General features: G+C 52.2%; 10 protein-coding genes and 1 non-coding gene across 11 annotated transcripts; 6 read left to right on the top strand and 5 right to left on the bottom strand.

The window, feature by feature from the left end:
• Positions 1 to 100: 100 nt before the first annotated feature.
• VTN00DRAFT_1976 (uncharacterized protein) lies at positions 101 to 1,456 on the top strand (the record flags this gene model as incomplete). The annotated part of the gene is made up of 1 exon (XM_069428142.1): positions 101 to 1,456. One exon carries the CDS (start codon positions 101 to 103, stop codon positions 1,454 to 1,456), a length of 1,356 nt encoding a protein of 451 aa, XP_069292678.1.
• A 1,684-nt stretch (positions 1,457 to 3,140) lies between these two features.
• On the top strand, positions 3,141 to 4,184 carry VTN00DRAFT_1975 (uncharacterized protein; the record flags this gene model as incomplete). The annotated part of the gene is made up of 1 exon (XM_069428141.1): positions 3,141 to 4,184. One exon carries the CDS (start codon positions 3,141 to 3,143, stop codon positions 4,182 to 4,184), a length of 1,044 nt encoding a protein of 347 aa, XP_069292677.1.
• Positions 4,185 to 4,236: 52 nt separating this feature from the next.
• Positions 4,237 to 4,741, bottom strand: VTN00DRAFT_1974 (uncharacterized protein; the record flags this gene model as incomplete). Its single annotated transcript, XM_069428140.1, has 2 exons — positions 4,237 to 4,536; positions 4,595 to 4,741. 2 exons carry the CDS (start codon positions 4,739 to 4,741, stop codon positions 4,237 to 4,239), a joined length of 447 nt encoding a protein of 148 aa, XP_069292676.1.
• A 284-nt stretch (positions 4,742 to 5,025) lies between these two features.
• Positions 5,026 to 6,338, top strand: VTN00DRAFT_1973 (uncharacterized protein; the record flags this gene model as incomplete). Its single annotated transcript, XM_069428139.1, has 2 exons — positions 5,026 to 5,182; positions 5,503 to 6,338. 2 exons carry the CDS (start codon positions 5,026 to 5,028, stop codon positions 6,336 to 6,338), a joined length of 993 nt encoding a protein of 330 aa, XP_069292675.1.
• Positions 6,339 to 9,002: 2,664 nt separating this feature from the next.
• VTN00DRAFT_1972 (uncharacterized protein) lies at positions 9,003 to 9,917 on the top strand (the record flags this gene model as incomplete). The annotated part of the gene is made up of 4 exons (XM_069428138.1): positions 9,003 to 9,186; positions 9,386 to 9,454; positions 9,544 to 9,659; positions 9,744 to 9,917. 4 exons carry the CDS (start codon positions 9,003 to 9,005, stop codon positions 9,915 to 9,917), a joined length of 543 nt encoding a protein of 180 aa, XP_069292674.1.
• A 670-nt stretch (positions 9,918 to 10,587) lies between these two features.
• VTN00DRAFT_1971 (uncharacterized protein) lies at positions 10,588 to 14,507 on the top strand (the record flags this gene model as incomplete). The annotated part of the gene is made up of 3 exons (XM_069428137.1): positions 10,588 to 10,650; positions 10,703 to 12,604; positions 12,657 to 14,507. 3 exons carry the CDS (start codon positions 10,588 to 10,590, stop codon positions 14,505 to 14,507), a joined length of 3,816 nt encoding a protein of 1,271 aa, XP_069292673.1.
• A 937-nt stretch (positions 14,508 to 15,444) lies between these two features.
• Positions 15,445 to 15,992, bottom strand: VTN00DRAFT_1970 (uncharacterized protein; the record flags this gene model as incomplete). The annotated part of the gene is made up of 2 exons (XM_069428136.1): positions 15,445 to 15,511; positions 15,793 to 15,992. The coding sequence occupies 2 exons, from the start codon at positions 15,990 to 15,992 to the stop codon at positions 15,445 to 15,447; spliced, it is 267 nt and encodes an 88-aa protein (XP_069292672.1).
• Positions 15,993 to 18,066: 2,074 nt separating this feature from the next.
• On the bottom strand, positions 18,067 to 19,227 carry VTN00DRAFT_1969 (uncharacterized protein; the record flags this gene model as incomplete). Its single annotated transcript, XM_069428134.1, has 2 exons — positions 18,067 to 18,585; positions 18,688 to 19,227. 2 exons carry the CDS (start codon positions 19,225 to 19,227, stop codon positions 18,067 to 18,069), a joined length of 1,059 nt encoding a protein of 352 aa, XP_069292671.1.
• Positions 19,228 to 19,549: 322 nt separating this feature from the next.
• Positions 19,550 to 20,408, bottom strand: VTN00DRAFT_1968 (uncharacterized protein; the record flags this gene model as incomplete). The annotated part of the gene is made up of 2 exons (XM_069428133.1): positions 19,550 to 20,021; positions 20,077 to 20,408. 2 exons carry the CDS (start codon positions 20,406 to 20,408, stop codon positions 19,550 to 19,552), a joined length of 804 nt encoding a protein of 267 aa, XP_069292670.1.
• A 1,914-nt stretch (positions 20,409 to 22,322) lies between these two features.
• VTN00DRAFT_1967 (uncharacterized protein) lies at positions 22,323 to 23,834 on the bottom strand (the record flags this gene model as incomplete). The annotated part of the gene is made up of 2 exons (XM_069428132.1): positions 22,323 to 22,619; positions 23,538 to 23,834. 2 exons carry the CDS (start codon positions 23,832 to 23,834, stop codon positions 22,323 to 22,325), a joined length of 594 nt encoding a protein of 197 aa, XP_069292669.1.
• An 849-nt stretch (positions 23,835 to 24,683) lies between these two features.
• Positions 24,684 to 24,793, top strand: VTN00DRAFT_t24. The gene has a single exon. It is a non-coding gene; the product is annotated as a tRNA-Trp (tRNA).
• The last annotated feature ends 38 nt before the right edge of the window (positions 24,794 to 24,831 follow it).

Genomic DNA, 24,831 nt, shown 5'->3' with positions numbered 1-24,831 from the left:
TATAAGTGCACCAGTGGCAAGGGAGGAGACAAACTATCAGCGGCTCGAGTTCCTCGGCGACAGCATTTTAAAGTCCTTTGCGTCGCTGCAACTTCTGGCGATGAATCCACAATGGCACGAAGGTCTTCTGTCATCCTCCAAAGACCACATTGTCTCCAATACCCGACTGTGTAAGGCAGCCCTGAAAGTCGGCCTGGATGCATATATCCTAACCGATGCATTCACGGGCCTCAAGTGGAGGCCTTCGTACATCTCTGATATTATCGAATCTGAGTCAAATAGCAGCAGCAGCAGGGAGCTATCTACCAAAGTGATCGCGGATGTGGTCGAGGCACTGATCGGAGCTTCATATGTCGACGGCGGTATGGACAAGACCCTAAAATGCCTTAAGGTCTTTCTCCCTGAAGTCGAGTGGAAGACCATGGCGGAAGAAATTGACCGACTCTATGACGCCGTGCCAGATCCTGACGGCCGTACGCCACTTGCAGTCTTGCCGGAAATCGAGGCCTTGCTCGGATACACGTTCACTAAGAAGGTCCTTCTGGTCGAGGGCATAACCCATCCCTCGACTCAGGACAAGACCGTATCGTACCAGCGCTTGGAGTTCCTGGGAGATTCTATTCTGGATCACATCGTGGTCCAGGAACTGTTCTTCCACCGCCGCTCCGGGTCAGCGGCAGCAGCGGTCGGGATCACCCATCAAGATATGCACCTCATGCGCACTGCTCTCGTCAACAAGGACTTCTTGGCCTTCCTCTGTATGGACGGTATGTCCCTCGAGAAGACCCGCGAAGACCCTGCGGAGTTAGGGCAAGCCCACAGATCCGGGACCACGAAAAAGACCACCCGAGTCCACCTCTGGCAGTACATGCGGCACTCCGCGTCCTGGGACATCGTCACCGCGCAACGCGCCACATGTGCGCGGTACGAAGAACTCCGCGACCGGATCCGTCACGCGCTGAGCCACTCGAGGAAGTACCCCTGGGCGCTCCTATCCCGGCTCGAGGCGGACAAGTTCTTCTCCGACCTGATCGAGTCCCTGCTGGGAGCTATCTTCATCGACTCGCACGGCTCGATGGACGCATGCCATGGTTTCCTCGAGAGAATCGGCCTGATGACGTACATTCGACGTGTCTTGAACGAGAAGATCCTCCTTCTTCATCCGAAACAGCACCTGGGTCTCGTGGCGCAGAGCAAGCGGGTGCTATACGATACTAAACCGCAGAAGGTGACGACAGCAACAGCGGTAAATGGAACCGAAAGCGGCAGCGCGGATGCAGATGAAAGGGTGATAACGCGCCGATGGGTGTGCAGTGTCCGTGTGGGCGATGAGGAGATCGTCGAGGTGGACGACGGAGTGAGCGCCATCGAGGCGGAGACTAGGGCTGCGGATGCTGCGCTGGAGATTCTACTCAATAAGGAAAATAATGCCACGCTGAAGGAGCAGTACGAATGATTTGATTGATTGACTATCCGAGTTATGGGACATGTGACGATCAACTTCATGAAGTGTGTATGCATCTAACGACTTCATGATATCCCTTTTATTTTTGGCTATGAGTAAGTACCCTTTTGTTTGCCGATTTCTTTTCTGTATCTCTTTCGGAATTTGATCATGAGATAATTAGAACAATCCTAAGATTTGGCTTATGCTATGCATGGATATCCTTCGAGACAATTAGAAACCATTCACTCTATCTCTAAACCTGTGAACTCCTGTGTTTGTGTCTGTTTTAGATCCAGTATTGTAGGGTCGGATAGCAAGGACCGAATATGCCACAATCAAAATAAGGAAAACGATTCCCGCTCTCGCAATAGGTCGAAAATCCAGAGAAAAAGCAATGCGATGACAGGCAAGGTGTGCATCATGTGGAGAATTTTCTTTTTCTTAGTTTCTGCTTATCGGTCCGTGCTGTATGTATCTCCGTACATGTACTGTATATGTATGTACTTTGTACCGTAGTACGAAGCTTAACTCAAGCTCTGCACAGCCTTGACCGGACCGGACGCGATTCAAATCCCAAGTTGAGTCAGTCTTTGGAGACCCGCATGCGATACCGATGAGATCGGAAACTTCGGAACCGTGAGTTTTGCTGCATGGAGAGTAAACGATCTCTCACCTAAACAATAGCTGCTGGTTGTAGCTCGTTGTAAACAATCTCAGACAGCGATATACTATCCAAGACTAGCGCTGGTTGAAGAAAGGAAGTCTGCCCGGGATGCCGGATGTGTCGGCAGAATAATTAATATATTATTTATTTAAGAGGCTCAAGCTCTCCAACACCCGATTGATCACGATTACTATCTCATCAATCAGGGAATTATCCGAAAAGTCAATTGTTCCGCTTCTCGAGACTCCGACACGACGCCTGGACCGTCCCGGGGTGTGGAAATAGTTGCCCTCTTGGTGTGAGCTTTCTGTTGTGTGACGAACCTCGGCCGTCCAATTACGAGGGATCCACGGTCATATAGTGTCTCCTGCTGACTACTGGTGGAGGGCAGGGAGGATGAGAGGTTATCGATGAAGACAATACGAGATGCGCCGCAGCAGCGAGGATGCGTAAGCTGAGAGTGAGAGGGTTCTTACTCCTCAATCTCTACGCCACTACGCGGATTATCTTCCACCTTTGCCCGGAGTCTTTCCCGCGCTCCAGATACCTTGCCAGGATGGTGTGAAGATCAGATTAACTCCGTTGGTGTGGAGAGAAGGCCGATCTGGCCAAGAGGCAACGTCTGATTTCAGTTGAATCCTCGACCCGCCTGGCCTTGCTCTGCAAGCTCGAGTGGTGAAACTCGAGTTGCCAGCTACGGCAGCTTCATGCACCGCCAATGCTTGGCCGGTCCCTTGTTATACCGAAACGCTGTTTGCTGGGTTGTTGACCGTTGGGCTGATTTTTATTGCAGCTGGAGCGGGGTTCTCATTCCTCGTGAACAATCGACTTGTTCGTTATCTCGGAATCAAAAGGGCCGGCAGCAAGGACGCTGGCCGCTGGCCGTCAAACATTGCGGATGGGAGCCTTGATCAGAAGAGATATATAAATCCCCCTCAATCTCGACTTTTCACCTGACGATCGTGTCTGACTAGGTACCTACTCGCCCGCCCTCGTGGCCGCGGGCGCCATTGTCTGCAAAGAAGATCAATGTCGGTCATACAAAGCTCCCTCGATGGAATATCAGGAGGGTTCACTGGGGAAGAGAACGAGATCCGGATGGTCCTTGTTACCTTCATCGCCATTTCCTGGTACAATGTGGTCGAGCTCGTCGTCCTTGTCCTTGATACATTCCGCCGGTGGAGGGGACTATACTTCTGGAGCCTCCTTCTCTCGTCATCCTTGGGCGTCTTCCCATACTCGTTGGGCTTCCTGCTGAAATTCTTCACCCGGGCCAATTCTTGGGTCTCCGTGACGATTCTGACAATCGGCTGGTGGGTGATGCTCACCGGCCAATCGCTCGTGCTTTATTCACGACTTCATCTCGTCCTCGGGGACGAGAAGATCCTGCGTCGGGTCCTCTACATGATCATCGTAAACGCCATCATCCTCCACATCCCCACGACGGTCCTCACGTACGGGTCCAACATCCAAGATTTCGACGGCTCGGCGGTGTTCATCCGGGGCTACAACATCATGGAGAAGATCCAGATGACCGGGTTCAGCATCCAGGAGGGCGTTATTTCGATGCTTTATGTCATCGAGACGGTAAAACTTCTGCGTCTCGGGTCGGAGCGTGGAAACCGCAAAATCATGCATCAACTTGTTGGGATCAACATCATCATCATCATCATGGACCTTATCCTCCTCGGCCTAGAGTATGCCAGCTACTACGCCGTTCAGATCACACTCAAGGGCGCCATCTACAGCCTTAAGCTGAAGCTCGAGTTCGCTGTCCTGGGTAAACTGGTCGATGTCATCCATGGCGGAACCGTCGACGCGCGACTCGCCGACAGTGTCAGACTGTCTCCGCTCCCGTACGCCGGAGACGACGCGACCGCCGGCACTCCGTCTAGTTATCGCAGCAATCCTTACTTCTACGGAGACAATGTGACGGATGTGGCAACGCCAGAGATGAAACCAGAGATGAACTCGAGGAGGGAGAGGGACAATGTTCCACCTGGGAGAATGCTCTCAAAAGAGTTTTCGGCCTGGGCCGAAGATCGGCCGCCGGCGTATAAAAGTAATCAGTAATCGTTGATGTCTCTGTATTGTATAGATATCTGATGAATGGTATTTTCTTTAATTAATGCGTATCCATCTCCTGTGGACCTGTTTTAACCAGCTTCCCCAGTCTGTCGTTATTAGACCATCCAGGAGGGGGCTGGCAGAAGGATATCACAGATGAACTCGGCGTCCCGTGAGGCGGTGAGCGAGGGGCCCGCAGGCGCGCGCCGCCCCCGCAACGCTTCGTTTCTCCGCCGCTCTCTGAGTCGAGGATTCGCTGGACGACTGAGCTGTCCGTAAGCTCGCCGCTACTGCTGCACCATGCCCGCTTGAAGGACCGCTGCTGATGCCCGCAGACACCGCTCTGAGCCTTTCGCATCTGTTAATGCCCGATAATGGGCATCTCGTTAATGTCCTGTTTTCCCAGTCCCAACCACCAGACTGTCGTAGTTGTTGGCTCCGGTGTGACGACCAGACAGCTCTCCGTGCAACCCGACGGCCCTGCTCTGGGGAGCTTCTCCATTGGTGGCTGCAGCTAATCTTGCACCAGCGCAGATGGCCATCCCGTACATGGGGGCGATCATCACGAGGTTCCCAGCACGAACAACGACAATAATGTCTGGTGTTTGCCAAGTCAGCGTGATACTCTGGCTTCTGGGAGATCCTTAGGGATACTAGCTTAGCGGCAAGTCCGCACAAGATGCGGTCTGCGTGCCAAATAGCCACCAAAAGAGCTGTCAAGCGTCAACGATGCAGCCGGAGATAACGAACTTAGGATGACTGTCGCCGCCGGCGGCTCCCCACTGGTTCTACTTATGGACCGTGTGGTTGACAAGATATCAAAGTTTGCTGCGTGATACGGTTCGGTATGTGGCCTCAATTGGCTCTCCATGCGTACACCGTCAACGTGGCCGACCTCGACTTGTCTATGTCGAGACGTTCGTCGCTCGACCGCCCGCGGTGCTGCATGAAGTGTTGGCCACCTCCCCCTCCCATCTTGCGGCTTAACCTTCTCCTTACTTTCGGTATGCCCCATGGTTCTGCAATGATTCTGATCTTGAAGAGGATTCGATGTCTGCGTCGAGACCGGCATAATAGCATGAGAGTTCGAGGCCTTTAAGTATGCATGCGGCGAGCGTGTGAGACGAACAGCAACACTTGCTTGTGAGATTTCTCCCTCACTACTCTTTTTCCTTTCAAGCAAGGTAGTGTACATGTATTGATTGTTTCCGTCTGGAACGGACCGCCCCCTTTTTCTTTTCTTCGTCTCTTTGTTTGATTGCCTGCGAGTATGCACTGACCCCGGAGCGGTTAAACTGTTGAAGAGTGCTGATTGTGCTTTTAGTGGCCCCTTCATTAACTGCTGCTGCTTGGAGACTAAAGGCATGGAAGCAGGATTATTCGGGCGGCTTTTCAGATCGTATCGCCTCCAGGTGTTCAATACCCGTCGTTACTTCTCAGGTGCCTGATCAACGGCCGTCCGATCTCCCTTCGATAGATTCGTCGAGCTCCTTGAGAGCGCAGAACGGCTCAGGCGAGAGCATCGAAGACAGCGTAGGAAGCATGGCGACCCTGAGTGCAGTCCCGACGCTCTCTAGCGGCTCACTGTCGTCCTCCTTCGGATCCATAGATACCAGGATGGCAGCAGGGATCGAAATAAGGAATGTCCTGGAAGAAGATGAGACGGGAGTCCTCGTCGCCCCCTCGAGCTCGCGACAAGAATGCATCTATTACTGTCTTTTCCACGTCCTCAGATGTGATGAGAGGTTCGATAGTGTCGAAGACTGGAAGACGCATGTCCTCAGCCACTTTCGAACCCATCCACCACCCCCAACCGCACGCTGCCCATTGTGCGAGGAAACATTCTTCGACCCTCGCCGGGGCAAAGCTTGGGATGACATGCTCGGACATGTCGCTCAACACTACCAGCAAGGACACACGCTTGCACTGAGCCGGCCGGATTTCGAGCTCATGCAATATCTGTACCAGTGGAGGATAATCAGCGACGATCAATTCACGGCGATGCAGCTTCCACCTCCCCCTTCAAGCCCCGCATACCATCGATCTCAGGATTCCGTCAGAGCAAGCATCGGCTCGTCGGACGAGCCATACTGCGCTGCATACAGTCGACGTCGTGAACAGAGGATGCGAGGGCAGCGTCGTGGAATCAGCGTTGCATGAAAGTTTGTATGAAAGAGCGTGATGCTGGAAGTCTCTGCTGTGCTCTGTCTTGGAAGGCAGAAGGCAGTGCAGGCAGTAGCGAAGCATGGCATTTCTCCGGGGCACCTGACATCCCTGTTGCCGCAAGCAAGACCTGCTGTACGACTCAGATGTCACGCATCTATTGTCCTTTTATTAGTTCTTTTTTCCAGCATAGTCGCTTCTGACGTTTTCTGATCTCTTGTTTTTGATTAGCTTTGCATCTTGGAACGCCTTGAGAAGGAGGCTATGTGACACGAGAAAAGTTGGTGGCACCTAACTGGCGCACTGTCGGCTGATACCCGGGATGAATGCTTGGACGAAGAATTTATGGTCCTGGTGATCGCAACAGCGGCAGGTACCGCCAAACGCTTTCAATTCAGCGCAAGGAAATTTTTGTCTTTGGATACAGATAGCCCTGCAGCTCATAAATATTGAATCAAATGGATTTTTGTCTTTACGTTCGCTGCATGGGCCGTGTAGGCAACCTTTTTGTATCCCTGCGGTCCGGACAAACGCAGAATGACTCATTTTCAACTCGTTGTTTTCTTGCTACTCCGTTATATGTCCTTTGATCGTTTTCGACGCGAGGAGGCCGGACGGCATCGATATAGTTAACGTAATCCACCACCGAACCGGACATCCCGAACCCCCTATTACCGCAACGCCAATTATATCAAAAAATTTAGCAAAAAAGGCGCCTAATGAAGCTATATACAGAAATCAGGGCCTATTTACTAGGACATCTAGTCCTAATATGGCCAATCTGATGGCAATTACTGCATGTTGGTGGTGCTCGTTTCTTTTGCTCCTGCAACTTCCCTATTGCTTGCTCAGCCTCTTGAGCAAGTTGCTGACCTTGAGCACGTGTAAGGATCCCCCCAGTAGCAATAAAGGATCTAGTAGCTTCTCGCTTCCTTTTTTGACGCTGATTAGCTGCATGAAGCTCTTGAACCTGCTGCCGAAGCATAATGACTTCATGCATAGTAGATTCGCATACCTTTGCCAGCTGACCAATTGCTTGATTTGGGGGGCTTTGAGAATGACGGTCAATAAGCTCCTTAATAAGTTGCATCTGCTTTTGCACCTCTGCAGTAGAATGAGGAGTCTTTGCAACCCAGAGACCATGAGAAGAAGAAGGTGGAGTAATCTTTTTGACCTGAATATCAAGCATACTAGCACGCGCTGTGGATTGAATAGCACTAGGCCTGTTGCTGCAAATCCAGAGCATATATTGGCTGCTGAAAGTGCTTTTGTGAAGACTGATATAGTAATAAAAAGCCTTGCTTATCAATATAATTGATGTCAAGATGCATGCTCTTCTGAACCTGCTGCCCATAGGCCTGCTTTAGGGGAGCAAAGCAAGAAACATCAAGAGGCTGTAGGCAATGAGTTAAATGTGCTGGCATATAGAGAGAAATAATTTCATAGTTCTTGCAGAAGAAGTCAAATTCTGCAGTGGCATGACTGCTATGGCCATCTAGAATTAGAAGGTGATATCTCCCTATAGTCCGCACAGCTGTATGCTTCTCAAACACCTCCTTTAGCCAAAGCAATTCTAGCTCATGATTGGTCTATCCATTATCGTTTAGGCCTATTGTCCAGTCATAAGGCAGGCCTTGATACCATGAAAATTGGTGGACCTTGCCAGCAAAGATGATCATGGGAGGTAGGGCACAGCCTGTGGCATTGATTGATTCAATAACTGTCACCCATTCGCGATTACCAGGCTGTAGGGCTCGTACATGGCTTGTTGGATGATGAGATCCAGTAATAACTTTTGCTGTAGATGCCACACCCATTTGAAAGCCTGTTTCATCACAATTGTAGATATCTTTTTCAAGAATACCATATTTTGCTATGGTATTCTGAACAAGATTGAACCAATTCTTGATAATATCTGGATCCTCACATTGCGCTCGTTGATAATTATACTTGCGATTGTATTTTGATGCAAGATCATTATGCCGCTTGATGAATCGGGTCACCCAATTTGGCCAATTGATGTAGTATTGCCTTTGCGATCAGATAGTAGTAGAGTTGCCATCTTGTGAACAGTGGTTTGTCCGGTTCGGTGGTGGATTACGTTAACGACAGAGATGTGATTAGTCATCATACAGTGGACAAAGATGGATCGGCATCATGGCGGATCAGAGTGATCATCAGACCGTGCATTTGATTGTAGAGATAATATAATCCAGCCGTAGCAAACAGTACAAGCCCTTGACAAATCTGTATATCCAGCAGCAATGATGCACTGTGATAGGCCAAACTGCAAGATGCAGCGCGGGTGGGCAAAGTCAAACAGAGCAAACAGGTCGGGCAATTGCAGCGAGGGAGCTGGTGATACTGTGACTCCGGATGGGCGCTCAACTCCAGAGCAAGCGGCAGGTTTCTAGACACACTCTCTCTTTTGGAATTGTTTGCGAGGTGGCATTTTGTTTTTTGTTACTTGAACCAGCGATTCTGTCCCGTCTACGCATGCGACATCCTTTCCTCCCAGAATGATAGCGTCGCAGTCATTGTCGCGAATCTAGAACCACCCCCACGAAAAGCAGCCCATTCTGACGTACAGTAACTCTCGAGATTCCCACACCGTTCTCGTCTCGCGCGCGCGTTCCCCACGATCACCCGTGACTTATAGATATGGAAAGGCTCCCGATCCATGATAACCATCCTGCTGGAGCCCAACAGGCGAATGCGCACCCGAATCACCCTCCACAAAATGCGTTCGCACCTCCGCCAGGGCCGATGATGCCCCCTCAGGGCCCGCCCCAGCTACCTCCACAGATGTTCACGACCGCGGCACAGCTGCTGGATTTGACAGATAGTACGTCGTCTTTTTCTCTATAATTGGAAGGGTCATTTTATTTCTTCCCTGTTCGCCTCAATCGTCTGGCTTTGGATAGGGCTCGCGTCGGGTGCTCAATGATGCCTTGCTGGGACGGGACCCACGCGCGCGCGCCTTTACAGATACGAGGCGGATGGTAGCAAGTACTCCTGAGACTAACCGCTGGATTTTTTTGCAGAGAAACTCGTCCTGGTCCTTCGCGACGGAAGAAAGTTGATCGGAGTCCTGAGAAGCTGGGATCAGTTCGGTATGGCCAGCCGTCTTCTCGTCACCTGAGTCTCACCGGGTAATGGTGTCTCAATACCAAGTTTCTAATACCGTGCTCTTGTCCCACAGCGAACCTCGTCCTACAAGATACGATCGAACGACTCTATGCCGGAAACCTTTATGCCGATATACCGCGGGGGGTCTACCTTGTACGAGGCGAGAACGTCCTGCTGCTTGGGGAGATTGTAAGTTTGGTTTTCAGCAATGTCCCTCGTATCCTTATGTATCTATCATTTGCCTGCGTTTGCTGATCGCTACGGAACATGCAGGACCTCGACAAGGAAGATGAGATCCCTCCGAACCTGAGACAAGCGCCGTTCCAGGAAGTCTTCGAGCTCAAGAAGAAGGAAGAAGCTGAACGGAAACGTAACGACAAGAAGCGCAACAGCAAGCTACAGACCCTTGGCTTTGAGGCCGAACACAGTGGGGAGGTTTTGTTCTAGCTTTATAGTTGTCTCTGCACAAGGCTTGCCAGCGTTGCCTGCAGATAAGCGAGGCATAGAGTTGATCCTCGAGCTTGATTATTATTTGTCCTTCGTGTTAGGGCTGTCACAAGCGGCCTTGGGAATTTTTTCTTGAGCAAAGAGTCATGACGATGATTTGACAACGATATGTCAAACCAGGGGATGTGGATGTTTTCACAGCCAGGCTCTTTTTTTTTATTGAAGCCTGAAGCTGGTGCCTTACGGTGTCTCTCCGGAGAAAATCAGTTCTGGAGAAGACAGGGAATGGATAGTCCAGGCGTTGCAGAATATTGTGAAATGCATCGACCTGGTGGCGGAGGAAGGATTACCATTATGATCTTGCATACTCAGCGTTAGATGCTATGAGCCGTCGAGGAAATGATCTACTGGTCCTCTACGTCCTGCACTGAGGATCCTGTTCTGAGAAGTGTAACCTATGAAATGAATCGCGCGCATGTAGCTGTACGCACGCGTAGTCAGGGACACTAAGGCGGAGACGGCTGCTATCGATAGGGCCCGCCAAGACTCCGTACGCTTTTCAAAAATTATTCGGAACACCAAAAAATATCTCCGCGCTGCTCGTCCTCCATCTCTCCCCACCAATCCTGCTTGGTCGACCTCTCGAGCTGCCTGCAGCTCATCGCTCATCATGGCGACCCTAGCGGAGAAGCTCGAAAAGATCAAGTCGCCAAAGCTGCAGAACCAGCACCACGTAAGTACCTGCATTTTACCTATGGGAGAGCGTCTCGCAGCTGACCGCGTAGACTGCCGTGGTGCTCTCCGCAGTTGAAGACACTCTCCGCGACCAGAAGGCAGACTTTTCCCCGACAGCCTACTTCGCCGCGCTCCTTGCGCTGCTGGGCCAGTCCATCTCCAGCTCCCAGGGAATCGTGAACAAAGATTTGGCGACCTCCGTGGTTTATCTCCTCGATATCACCGCCGACTATGTCCCCGCACCCCTCCTCCGCTCGAAATTCCAACAGATCCTCACCAGCCTCGTGCCCGCCCTGACGCTGCCGGAAGTCGAAGCTCCGCTGCTCAGGCCTTCCATTGGATGTCTCGAGTCGCTGCTCCTCGCGCAGGATGCTGCGGCGTGGAATCTCCCCCAGACGCAGATTGGGCCGCGGCGCGCGACCGCCGGGTTGTTGAGCTTGGCCGTCGACCACCGGCCCAAGGTGCGTAAGAGGGCACAAGAAGCGTTGGTTAAGGTACTCAAGACGCCTCCTCCCAGCCCGTCGCTTGACCACCCGGCTGCGGACATGTGCGCGGAGAGCGCGTTGAGGACGCTGAGCGACAGCGTCGCTGCGGCTGGGAAGGCCAGGAAGAACCGCGGCCGTCAGGAGAACCATGAGCCTCTTGTCATACACTCGCTGCAGCTGGTGAAGACGATCGCATCTGCGTCGGGCGGCTGGCCGAGTAAGAAGATCGAGCCGCTGTGCGAGCTGCTCATGAACGTCTCGAGGTCCAGCAACGAGTTCATCACGATGGGCGCCTTTGAGGTCTTCGAGGTCATCTTCGAGGGCATGGCGGACGATTTCTCTTCGTCGAAGCTGCCTCGTCTCCTGGAGGCTATTCAGGAACTGAAGCCAGCACAGAACGACTCCCAGCTTCTGCCTCCATGGATTGCGGTCTTGTCGCGAGGCTACGACGTCTCCGCTCAGATCAATCCGGAGGAAACGTTTGAGAAGTTGCCAGAGCTGTTCACTCTGGTTTCTGCTTTCCTCGCGTCGCCCTCGCGCAACATCAGAATCTCGGCGTCGGAATGTCTGATCTCCTTCCTGGCCAACTGTATTCCGAACAACGTTATCCTGGAACCTTCAGTCTACGATGAAAAGACGCTCGGGAAGTTGGCCAAGATCGCCACGGATCTGCTGTCCGTGAAATACCAGGTCGCGTGGGCTGAAGTCTTCAACGTTCTCTCGGCCATGTTCGACTCCTTCAAGTGGAGGTCCTCGCCTTTCTTGACCGACATCGTCAAGACCATTGGCGAGCTACGCGGAAACGAGTCCTTCCACGGAAAGAAGGAAGCGGACCAGGTTCTTGGTAGAGCAATCCACGCAATGGGTCCGGCTGCCGTCCTGGAAATTCTGCCTCTGAACATCGCCCAGCAGAAGGCGGGCCAGCCCGGCCGCGTTTGGCTTCTTCCGATCCTCAGAGACAGCGTGTCGAACACCAACCTTGCCCATTTCCGCTCCGAGATGGTGCCCCTTAGCGAGGCGCTGTACCAGAGGGTTCTGGAGTACGGATCGGCGGAGAAGACTGTCGAGGTGAAGATCTTCGAGACACTTATCCAGCAGACCTGGGCCATCCTCCCTGGTTACTGTGAGCTGCCTCTGGACTTGACAGAGTCCTTCGACCAGAGTTTTGCCGAGCTTCTCTCCAATGTCCTGTACAAGCAGACGGAGCTCCGGGTTGACGTCTGCAAGGCACTGCAGAACCTGGTGGAGTCGAACCAGGCTGTCCTGTCGCTCGAGACTGAGAAGGATGATCTGATCCTTCAAAGGAGAATCACAAAGGAAGCTGCGAAGAAGAACATTGCCCATCTCTCCGGTTTCGCAAGCAACCTGCTGGCAGTTCTGTTCAACGTGTACAGTCAAACCCTTCCTCACTACAGAGGTTACATCCTTCAGTGCATCAATGCCTACCTGAGCATTACGGCCGAGAAGGTGAGTACAACGGCTATTTCATGGTCTCTGATCAACAACTAACTCGGTGTAGGAACTCAATGACACATTCTCCCGCGTCACCACGATGCTGGAGTCGTCCCTTGTCTCTGAAAGGGAGGCTGCTAAGCAGGGTAACCAGCAGAGCGGCGGAGCAGACAAGATGCCTCCTACTTCTCATACTCTTATCGATCTTGTCATCGCAATGTCGATCTACCTGCCACGCTCCAGCTTTGCAAACCTTTTCTCCCTGGCATCCGTCGTCCTCAACGACCAGGCCTCGGATCCGCAGCTGATCAAGAAAGCCTACAAACTGATCCCGCGTCTAGCGACGACCGAGACTGGCAGCACTGCTCTTCGCGAGCGAAGCGGTGAGCTTCAGTCTCTTATCCTGGCTACTGCAGACAAGACGCCCTCTCCAGCGCGCCGGGACCGTCTTCTTGCCATCCACGAGCTCATTACTTATCTCCCGACCTCGGATCTGCATTTCATCCCGTCAGTCCTGTCTGAGGTTGTCCTCGGCTGCAAGGAAAGCAACGAGAAGGCCAGAACAGCCTCCTTCGAGCTGCTTATCCACCTCGCAAAGAGGACCATCGATCCGGAACGCAACCCGCCTGGTACCAAGATCCGGAACTGTCTGGTGCCCCATATGCCAGACGACTCGCCCGATGCACCAGCCACGATCGAGGAGTTCTTCACGATGGTTTCCGCCGGTCTGGCAGGTAGCTCGCCGCACATGGTCGCCGCCTCGATCACGGCGCTTTCGCGTCTTTTCTTCGAATTTCACACTCAGCTTCCAGTGCCAGTGCAGACGGAACTGGTGCAGACGCTCGACCTCTTCCTGACTAGCAACAACCGCGAGATTGTCAAGTCCGCTCTGGGCTTCGTCAAGGTGGCCGTCGTCGTTCTGCCCGAGGACATGCTCCGTCCGCGCCTCAACTCCCTGGTCCCGAACCTGATGGTCTGGAGCAAGGAGCACAAGGGCCGTCTGAGGAGCAAGGTGAAGGGCATCCTGGACAGACTGATCCGTCGGTTCGGTGCCCCTCTCCTGGAGACCCTGGTCGGCGAAGCGGACCGCAAGATCGTCGTCAACATCCGGAAACAGCGCGAGAGGCAGAAGAAGAAGAAGAAGGAAGCCCGCGAGGCTGGCGAGGAAGAAGAAGCTGCCGCCGGCAAGTCGTTCAGCAACGCATTCGACAAGGCCGTCTACGGCTCCGACCTCTCGGACGAGTCCGACCTCGACGACGCCAGCGAGATCGACATCGACGAGGAAGGAAACGCGCGCACGAACAGCAAACGCAAGGGCGGCAAGGCTGGCGACAAGCAGGGAGAGCAATACATCCGCGAACTCTCCCCCGAAGACAACCCGCTCGACCTCCTCGCCCCGAACGCCCTGGCCAACATCTCCACCACCAAGCCCAGCGTCCGCTTCCTCAACTCCGGCCCGGGCTCCAAGCAGAGCAAGAAACGTGCCGCCAAGGTCGACGCAGACGGCAAGCTCGTCATCAACGAGGACGACTCCGACGTCGACATCGCCATGACCGGCGGCGCCGGCGGTGACGGTGCTGACGCCGCGGAAGCGGCACCGGGAGAGGGCATCAACGCGTACCTTGCCGCCGTGAGCGGACCGAATGCCGTCCGCCGCGGCCAGAAGGGCAAACTGAAGATCTCGCAGGCGCAGAAGAGCAAGGACGACATGGACCTTGACGACGATGATGAAGACGAAGTGAAGGAGGAGATCCGCGCTGCGAAAGCTAAGGGAGCGAACCCCAATGGCCGACGTGGTCTTGGGATGCCAAAGAACCGGGACCCGAGTGGTGGATCTGGCAGAGTTGAGAAGCGGAGGAATCTGGTGGTCAAGAGGAGCGGGAAGGGAGGCATTAAGGTTGGTGGGAAGAGGAGGTGATGAGAGAAAAGAAAATAAACCAAAAAGGAAAAAGCATATTATTGAATTCGTCATGTGAGACGAGAGAATGATACGATTCATTCAAACCCCGGCATTGCAGAACGAAATAAATGCAATGCACCGCAAAACTGGAACGAGATGACAACCTGGATTGTGTTTCTTTCTGTTTCCTTTTCCTATGGTCGATATTATTCTACTATTCCTGTTGTCAATGTGTATGTAAATAAGTATACCCTTCCTTTCCTTAGGCAGAATCAAAAAGTGTGTTACGGTTCACTTTCTATTCCCTATATACAGTAGGTTGTCACTGGAAAAAATTTCAGTATCCACTCTCCTCTGCCTAGCTGGACAATTTTGGTAGATTTCTATTTTGTTTTATGCTCATGTTATTTTGAAACTACTGGAGGGTACCCAGAACACTAGATATGACATACATGCTCACTTACTACTCACCTTAATAAGATATCAAAGTTATCCATCCGTATCGAAACCCATAAATACCTACCTACCTACCTACCCTGAACTACCTACCGGTAGGTACGTAAAGTTATTTTTACATCTCCCTTCCCGTCCCCCTCCCCACTCGCGAGACGAGACAAGGCAAGGGAAGGCTCCTCGTATCACCCACCGGCTCACTTGCCATGCATCGTAAGAACAGTTGAATATTGTCTTGGGCTTTCTCCTTTGTTGAGAAGTCACAAAGCTGCGATTTCCTGACCAACAAGCTCCTCCCCGTCGAAATGGGCCTGGAGGATTCTTCCATTGTGTTCGCCCATGAAGGAGAATATCATCACCTGGAGAGAGAGAGAAACACGGGGCGCATAGATTGATCAGTTTGGCATGTTTCTTAGCTGGATTGGCAACCATGAGAGCATTAATATACTAACTGGAACGATCACATGGCTCCTTAGAGAGTCCAAATCCAACTGCGTCCTCATTATCGCCAGGATGCTAAGTACTTCCCCTCGTAGGGGAGTTTTTCATCGTCGCCTCTGACGCCGTGTCTGCCATTGTCAGCATGGCATGGGGATTATCGTCTCCTTCGCGGAGCCTCCAGTTGTTACGGGGGCACCACCAGCCATGGTCTCCCGTGTCGAACACTCATCCCTGGCCGCATGAATCTCGGATGGATGATTCAAGTCTGAGAGTGATATTTTATTTTATCTTAGACATTTCCAGCTTTTCCAGCATCCATCAGCAGTTATCAAATGAAAACAAAAATGCAATTTAGATATTAAACACCCAGGCAGTAGTAACGTGAGATTTAGTAACTTAACAGACTTACCCCGGCAACCACCCCGTCAGATGCCAAAGACTCAGCCCATTATTTTTTCGTCCCCATCCGCGGATACCCCCCAAACTCCCACTCCATGAGAGACAGCACAGGTACTCCGCATTATCGAGGTCACCCTCCTCGAGTTCCGGATCGCCTCCGATCAATTCCTGATGATCCCTCACGTTGCGTTGCGTCTCGGCGGAGGACATGTTGATCGGGTGGTCTTGAAGACGACTCGGTGACGAGGGCTGGAAGAAGCATGGTTGTTGCAGTGGCCTAGTAGTGGTATGACTTCCATCATTGTTGTTGTTGGAGGCCAGCGGCTCACATCTGATCCCTAGGGTTTCGTAGAATTCCGGTCCTGGGTAAACCGAGATGGCTGTGTGCTGGAGCGCCCCCTTTTTCCAGCCTGTCGAGCTTTGCAATGCTCCTTTTGTTTGTTTCATTCTTCCTTAAATCCTCTTCGCTCTTTTGCTTCTCTTTGGCCTTTTGATTCTCTTTGCTATGTTCGTCCTCTCCGCCCTTTTTGTGGATTGAACGATGAAAACAAGGAGCGGCGAAGCCGAACCCGACGTGTAGACATCCTCTTCAATCAACTCTGTCGGTGGAGAAGGTGGGAGAATGTAAAAGTGTGATAAAAAAAAAGAAATAAAGAAAGAAGGTGAGGAGTGTGTCTGTCTAAAAGGCTGCTGCTTGCATCAACCTTACATCGATGAAGTCCAGATTGGAATTAGCTACATCTTACCTATGGCATCACCCAACTCGCAGAATTATAGGGTTCACTGGCACCCTGCCATCTCAGTTGGCTGACGCGCGAGGTGGTACAGTAGGTTGCCATATCTTTCGGCAACCCCCCTTCCCCCCTGTCCAAGCTACCTGGATTGCCGCTTTTGCTATATTGCGATCTCGGCTGGCTTCTCCTAGGGTCTGTGACCTATCATAGTGTCCAGGTACCCTCCAGTGGCTTCAAAGTCATGTGGTTATAGAATAGCAATCCGGCAAGCCATTAAGTAGCAGGGGAGGGGTGACGAAAGATATGGCACAGTACTGTAGTCGTAGCTGGGCGGGATGAGACACCCAGCCCTAACCCCGAGCCCTATGCCCTAGGCTTAGTTAGATGGCGCGGGCCGACCCTACATCTGACGGGCTTTGTTCATTAGGACTGACACACTCTTATATAAAGGGTATTTCCTTTCTGTTAAAAGTCACATCAACCAGATGGTAGTGTTTTGAAAAGGGTTGGTGAGAGTCTCTTTAGAAACCATCTTCGCAAGAGAAATCACTAGGATGAGCAGCAGCTCTTACTTCTCTCATATGATACTCGCTGAGCAAGGCCATGAGCACCCTCATCCCATAAAGCGGCCGCATCCAAAAGAGGGAAGGCATCTTGATGAGTTTACTAATGCTTATTTAATGAAAAAAAAATCTAACTTCATTAGCACTAATGCCAGTATCATATCAGGTCAGATCTCAAAGTACATCTTGTACTTTGCTAAGCTGGAATAAAATACAGATTTCTGACATTCCATCCATCCGTCCACTGTCAACCAACGCTACTAGTTAGTCCCATCTTTTCGCTAATAACTTAAACTGTATTGTGAGCAGGTACAGGCATGGGGATAGAGGATGGACGTCCCCACATACTACCAGTCTACTGCAACGTCAGGAAATAGGTAATCTTAGAAGTATTCATCTTTATATTCACTTTTTCTAGACGAGAGAGAGCCTCCAATTCTGATTCCGACTCGGCCGGCATCACCAAATACGCCAATTGGGGCAAATAAAAGTACCTCCTAATAACTAACTATAGACAGGCCAGGAGAAAGAAAACAAAAGATACCCAACTATGAACAGCAACAGCAACGACAACCACAACGACCCAAGGTATCATGTTGGTTAAAAAAAAAGGTACAGTCATAGCGGCAAAAGAAACCCATCTCATCCATTATTTCCGTCCGTACCGTCAACCCGAACAGAACGCAAACGCAAACGCAACCAAAACCGGAAATCAATGTCTGTAAATAATAATAATAATAATAAAAAAAACCGTCCTGCGCCGCCGTGACCATGCTTTAGGATTTGTGGAGAAACGATAACGCGTAGATCAATCATCCCACAGGTGCCGAGATCTGGATATCATGCTGAAAACAGACAAAGGCAGAGAGATGCACATAAAGATAGGTGGATAAATGGTAACAGGTGGGCGGTGCTAACAAACTCGCTAGCTCGCCGTATGTAAAGGATAGGACGATCGATGGCAAAGAATAGACATCGCGACAAGTGTTATGACGGTGTCCTTCTGGCTTTGGCAAGCCATTTGCGCCACCAGCTGCCCACGCCCAGGACTGCAGCACGGCCGTCATCTCTGCGCTCCGTCCCGTCTGGGTTCCCCACGATCATGGCGAAGACCCAGAAGAAGGCGGCCGTCCACGCCGCCAGCAGCAGACCCAGACTGAGGAACGGGGAGAGGAGGTGGACGAAGATCAGGGCGCCAACGGAGTACGACTCTGTCAGTGATAACGGCGCAGGTCGGTACGGATCGTTGTGTTTCCGGCGCGTCGGCGAGCCGGGCGGTGACCGTCGACGATGGCTGCTCGGTTTATGTCGACGGACCAGACGTTCCTGGAAGTGCAGAGGGGAGACGAGCAGCTGGCATAGCTGCGTCGCAAAGGATGTAGAGCGGAAGAAGGGCGTAGGAGGACAGAGGCGGAGGGGCGAGGAGAAGACGACGAACAGGAGACTGAAGATGGTGTACAAGCCAGCACATATCGAGAAGATCGGGACCGAGGTCGAGAGATGAAGCTGATATGCCGTGTTAGCCTTGTATGTGCAATCACAACCCCAACGCTTCACGGAGCTGTAGCGTAACCGGACTTGGAGCAGCCGGAAAAGAAATCCACTCACCAGCATCAACAACGCATTTGAGCCCTTGTCCTCGGGAACAGCATCCCCCTGGACTCCGGCATAGACCGACACGCGGTTGTGCGCAGAAGGGGCGCTGTGCGGGTTCACCTCCCCCGACATATAGGACGCCCAACTGGCACGACTGCGATCCTCCTTGTGCGCATTCCCGCTGCCGTTCGAGGTGACGTTGGATATCGAGCCTTCCTCCGCACGGGGCGACAACATGAAGGCGGCCGCAGGCACAGCCGGCGCTTGCTCCAGGCTCCGGGGGGCGGGCTCGACGAAGGTCTTGGGGATGGAATATGAGGCGGTCGACGAGTCGGACAGGGAGGAGGCGACCTCTGGCGACGAAGCCCCCGACGCGGGGCTGCGGTAGGCACCGTACGACTCGCGGGGGCACAATGGCTGCTGCTGGTGCTTCAATGGCAGGTGTACCGGCGGGACGGTCGACAGAGGGGAATCGTAGGGGAGGACCGCGACAGCCCGGTCATGGTCGTGGTGATGGTAGGCGGGCGAGTATGTCATCTCCGGCTGGGCCATGGCTGGACACAAACCCTGCCGTCGGACAGCGGGGGCCGAGGAGGAGGAGGGGGGGGGGGGGGGAACGGCGAGAAGATAAGCCCTAAGGAGCAGGGAGGAACCAAAGCCCCCCAGGGGTGACACAAGGGTTGCAGAGCAACACGGCGAGGGCGGCAGAGGGTTCAGCACATGGCCGGGACAGGGCGCATTCTCCAGAACATGCGCGCGACGAGGGAACGCAAGGGGAGGAGGGGCGAGCAGGAGGAGCCGAGGGGCGGAGGGCGAGGAGGAGACTTATATGATGAAGCCGACGACGACGGGGGCCGCGGACGAGGGAGAGACATCAGAGAGACAGCGGAAAGCCCACGAAGAAAGGCCAAGAGAGCGACGAGAGGACGAGGACGAGGGCAAGGGAGCGGAGGGCGCGGTTCAGCGCAGCTTGCGCCAAGACGCCCAGAAGCCGAGCCCTTGGCATCGAGCTGGCCGCGACGACGTATCGAAAACGGGCGGTATGAGCGGTGCTGAACGTGCGGGAGGGGAGAGAGATGACTCCAAAAGCGCATCTTGGACGATGAGAGGCCGTTGCGCTGGGATGCTCGACGTGCAGCGTGACGGCGAGAAGAGCGAGAGCGACGACCTGCGGCGTTCTGACCCTGCCCGTACCGCCCGTACCGCCTGTACCGCCTGTACCGCCTGTACCGTACCATACGCCAAGACCCTGCGCGCGACCGAGAACCGGCGGGGGATTGCGCCTTCTTGACAGGCTGGTCGGCCCCGATAACGCTGCCGATCCGCGCTTGGCATCGCCTGGCGCGCTTGGCATGCCGTACGGTATGGTACGTGACGGCGTCCTGGGCACAGACTACTTACCTCCTATCTCTCATCTTTCGAGGCCATCGTTCTCCCGGTCTTTCTCGATCTTCCCTGGCATCCTTCACGTCTGACGGTCGGATGGACTGCGCACAGCTGCTTGGCTGCGGGATGCTCCTCGCATGCCGAGACGGTCGCCCAGCCCTCGGCATCACCTGGTCTCCCAATTTTCCCTCCAAGAGCATCCGTTTCCGGACGCGTGGCTCGGAGGGTCGCCCAGGCTGCTGCACGTCGTCCTCCTCTTGACTCCTGGCGTCGTTTGCTCTATCAGACTCGGCGTGTGAGCTGTCCACGGTGATCACAAACACCTGCCTTGCTGGCGGAAGCAGCATCCTCGTCCCGCGCCCAGGCTCGATCCTGTCTTGGCGCCGTCTCGAGTCAGAAGGGCGCGGAAGATTCAAGTCGTCCTGGCATCCTTGGCCGGGCGACCTCCGCCTGAAGAGCCGCTCCGGTGTGCTCCCCTTTGAAAGGGCTGCATCTTGGCCGCCAGGTCATCCTTTGTCTAGTCCCCCGACAAATTCCCGCTTTGTCTACGTCGGGCAGTGGGTCGCTGCCGTGGCGTCCGATCCAGACTGTCTTGTGCGATCTCTTGGTTTGTCTTGTCTGCTTGTAGGCTTACGTATCTCATGGGGATGATGCTGAAGCCCTCACTTGCTGAGCAGGCCTTGGCCGGCATCTTGCCTAAGATTCTTGGGATTCCCTTCATGGTGTTCCTTCCATCTCGCATCTTTTCTCCGATCCTGGTCCAATCCAGTCAGTTCATGGGAGGACACTACATTGGATATCCCTTTCCTCCTTTCGTCTCCTGCTTCTGAGATGAACGCTCAACGCATGCTCGACAAGACTCTATCAGCGCGTCGCAAATCTTCGACCTCCATATCCCAAAAACGCTCACATCTACCAGACAATATTAAACGAGCTTTACAGGCTGATTATGTTCCTCTCTGAGCTCTATTCCTGCGATATAAACCAGCTCAAAGCGTATCGAGTATTCAAGCGCACCCTGACGTTGATTTCCGTCGACTCGTGCCAGCGGAATTTCCTTCTACTATCCTTGCCTCTTGTCGATCTCGACCGTGAGTATTCGGTCTATCAGGCCCAAGGTCGCACCCAGGCTTCAGTAAAACGTAAAAGCCATCCCTTCAACGGGATGGCCTGCGAGATACCCTGTCTGTGGTGACGTACGAAGTGCGAACAGAACACCGTGGAGCCCACCACCTTCACCACATTACATGCATGCACAGTTCACCTAGGTACCTGCATACCTACCTATCGTAGTATTACCTACCACGAAGTAGAACCCCCTCTTAGGACTCGCTGTGTCCATGCGCCATACCTGTATGTACAACAGATAACTCGCTTGTACATCTAGCCCACGTGCACGGCGTACCGGCTTGATAGGTGCCTACCTAGGTGGGTGATGTGCATGCATGGAGTCTATTACTCTAACTCAAACACTAGGTTGCCATATCTTTCGTCACCCCCTCCCTTCCCTGCTACCTACCTAACTGTCTTGGCGGATTGCTATTCTATAACCACTTGAATTTTAAAGCCACTGGAGGGTATCCGGACACTACAGACCCTAGACAAAGCCAGTCCAGATCAAAAGATAGCAAAAAGCGGCAAGGTGGATTGCTTGGACATGGGGAAGGGTGATGCCAAAAGATATGGCGACCTACTGGTAGAATCTGGTCAATCCTATGATGATAACGATGGTGAGAAGAGCTACATATCCACCTAACAGCCAAGGAGATCAGAAACTGTCTAATGTCGGTTATTTTGGGCACTGCAATCTCAAGTCCAGAAGTAGAGACCCCCACAGAACAGAAGGCACGCCTTTCAGGAAATTAATACGAGTGTTGACTGCAGCAGTGGCAGATGTCAACCCGGATGGTGATTCTTAGTCTGAGACTTCTGATGGTGAACTCCCAGAGTCTTTTAATTTCACTAACATTCTTCTTCTTCTCTTTTGCCTTTTTTAGCACGTCTGCAAAACTCATGAAACTCAACTTCCCTGAAATATAACATTCACTTTATCAACTCTGACAAATATAGAAGTGACAGACAAGCTTATTGTTAGATGCATACATACTACAACTTCACTCCCACAGGCTCCCTTCTACAACCCCAGTGTGCTGATCCAAACCAATGGGATGTTCTCCTCGAGTTACAAAGAGAATCTCAGTTAACCTGACGCTGATGCAGCAGGACCAGAAACTTAGGTATTCCGGTGTACAATTTGCAGTTCAAACGGCGATTCGATCCTCGATCTTGCAAAGCCTGCCATGTTGTTTTTCTTCAAAGATCTCCTCGAAGTCGTCAAGGTCTCTGGAGAAATTCGACGATTTCCTTCGCAGACAGAGTGGTGATGACCTCTGTGTCAAAGAAAACTTCCTTGCCTTAAAATCGAACTCTGGCTCCATGTCTTCTTCTCCAGGCAGCTGCAGATGTTGGACAGTGTCATCTCGCTGCTCTCCATTTATTCTGACGCGTCGATGAAACAGGTCCTGAACCTCTGCCACACCGATCCTCACACTCCAGATCTACAGTTACTGTTCCATATCTTTTCATCACCCCATCACTGCTTTGGGACTGGCTTATAGACGACAAGCCAAGTCAATAAATATCTCCTTGAAGGCCGGGAAACCCCCCAAGCACCTCCGTGAGGACAAGTTCCTCATTCAACTGGATGCGAAATTGGGGCTCTGTGGTGAATGAACACCAAAGAAGGCATGAGGGAAAAAGCATAGGTATGCGCCGCTTTTGGGTCTGGCTGGCTTGCAAAGAATAGGCCGAATCGATGAAGATCTACCTCCCTTGTGAGGGAGCTCGAAACACACCTGGTACCTATTGATCCGCTATATATCTTTCTGGGAAATTCTCCAAGGCATTTGGGTTATGAAGCCCCAGACTTCCAACCGCGAAAGAATAGCTTCCCTCCCTGAAACAAAGACTACGATTGTCTCCACTTGGCTTGCAGCTAACCAACAATTGATCTCTGAGCATTTCAGAGGACTCACAGAAGTCCAGGATCACATCACGGCGGTCAGAGAGTAGTAGCGGTACTCCGGATGTTTAAACGCAATGTACGAGCGGATGCCTCATCTTTCCTTCATAAAAACTCAGATATACAACCTGTAAAAAAGTAAAAAGCGAAAAGGGCAAAGGGAAAAATGACAATCTAGTAGGGTATAGATAACCGCGCGTAGTTTAGATGTAGACTCGTGACGTTCTGTAATATAACAATGCGCAATTTTATATATACAGTCACTCCGCATCATACACCCAGTACCCAAGGTCTGACCGCTGAAGACCACGTCTGAACTCCTCCGGCAGTGGCAAAACATGTGGCTTGACAGTCTTTCCTCCAATATCGTATGCCAGGGCACATGGAGTGTGTTGTAAACACAGTCTGGGCAGGCAGTGGTCCATCGACGTTCAGATGAGCGCTTGTGTCTGACAACTCTGGCATAGACACATTCATCTAGCCTCTTTGACTGGAAAGCCTGTCGAGCGTTCCATAGTCTCAGACGAAGCAAGACCCTCTTCAGAAAGTCCACAACACCATGCCCAACATCGCTCTCCTTCCAGTTGTCGTCATTGAACACAGATACCTTCTCCGGTTGTACAAACTCAAACTCGGTCATCCACTCAGGCAATACCGTGATTCGCGACTCAGGACGCGGAATTCGGCGGTTCCTCCTGGAGCCTTGCACATTGCCGCCTCTCTGGTCGGGCTCGTAGCTCGCGAACTTCATGGTTGGGGGCTGGGTTCGGCTGGCCTATCCGTCGCCTTATATAAAATTAATTTTAAAGTTAGTTTTCTTATTTAATAGATTTAAATCTTATCAGTATGTTAAAGAGAGCATATTCCTAGGTAAAGATTGTAACATCTACCGTCTTATTACAGTAGATATTATATAGCATTCTTGATAAACTATCTAGTTTGCTTCAACGCTACCACCAACCGATTTGTTTCTCTGCTTAGTACATTATACACTACTGAATCACATCTTTCGGCACCGCCCTCTCCGTCCAAGCCACCTACCTAGCCCGCTATTTTTGCTATATTGCGATCTGAGCTGATTTTATCTAAAGTCTGTGACCTATTATATTGCTGGGTGAGCCTCCAATAGCTTTAAATCACATGGTTTTCGAACAGCAATCTTCCAAGCCAATATAGATAGAGCAGGGGAGAGGGGACAAAAGATATATCTGGGGTTTTACGAAGATTACTGGAGATGTGAGATTCGAACTATGGGGCCCGAAGCCGACATACTAGCTACTGCAATATGTAGCCTGATCTCCAAACCCCCCCCCCCCCCCCCTTTCGTAAATATCTGCTTTTTAATCAGGTTATAACCGGACCAGGGTTTCTGCGCTCCAAAAGTTTCGACACTTTTTCGACCAGTGCGCTTCTTGCCGTTGACTACCTACCTACCTGCTGCGGAGGTACGATTGACAGCACAGCTCAATGCGAGGGGCTGCTGCGAGTCCAGGCCGAAAAGCAAAACCTCCAGTTGTCGAAGATGGTCGAGGTGTCTTCCACAGCAACATTGCATGCATTGTTGTGCAATGCCTTTGCCTTGCCGACAAGTTGCTATAGGGCCGGCAGCGGTTGTGTAGTGGTAAGCACACCGAGGCGGCCTCCAACAGCGAAAGGGTGACCTGCCCACCCCTAGCATGGAGATCGTGGGTTCGATTCCCACCACCGGCGCATCATTTACCACAAAATGGGCTTATCTTCCTAGTTTT

This window comes from Thermoascus crustaceus (genome assembly GCF_041956765.1).
Source record: "Thermoascus crustaceus strain CBS 181.67 unplaced genomic scaffold VTN00scaffold_1, whole genome shotgun sequence".
In the NCBI taxonomy this organism is placed as follows: domain Eukaryota; kingdom Fungi; phylum Ascomycota; class Eurotiomycetes; order Eurotiales; family Thermoascaceae; genus Thermoascus; species Thermoascus crustaceus.
Note: the sequence above shows the minus strand (reverse complement) of the source record. Positions and strands in the feature narration are given on the sequence as shown.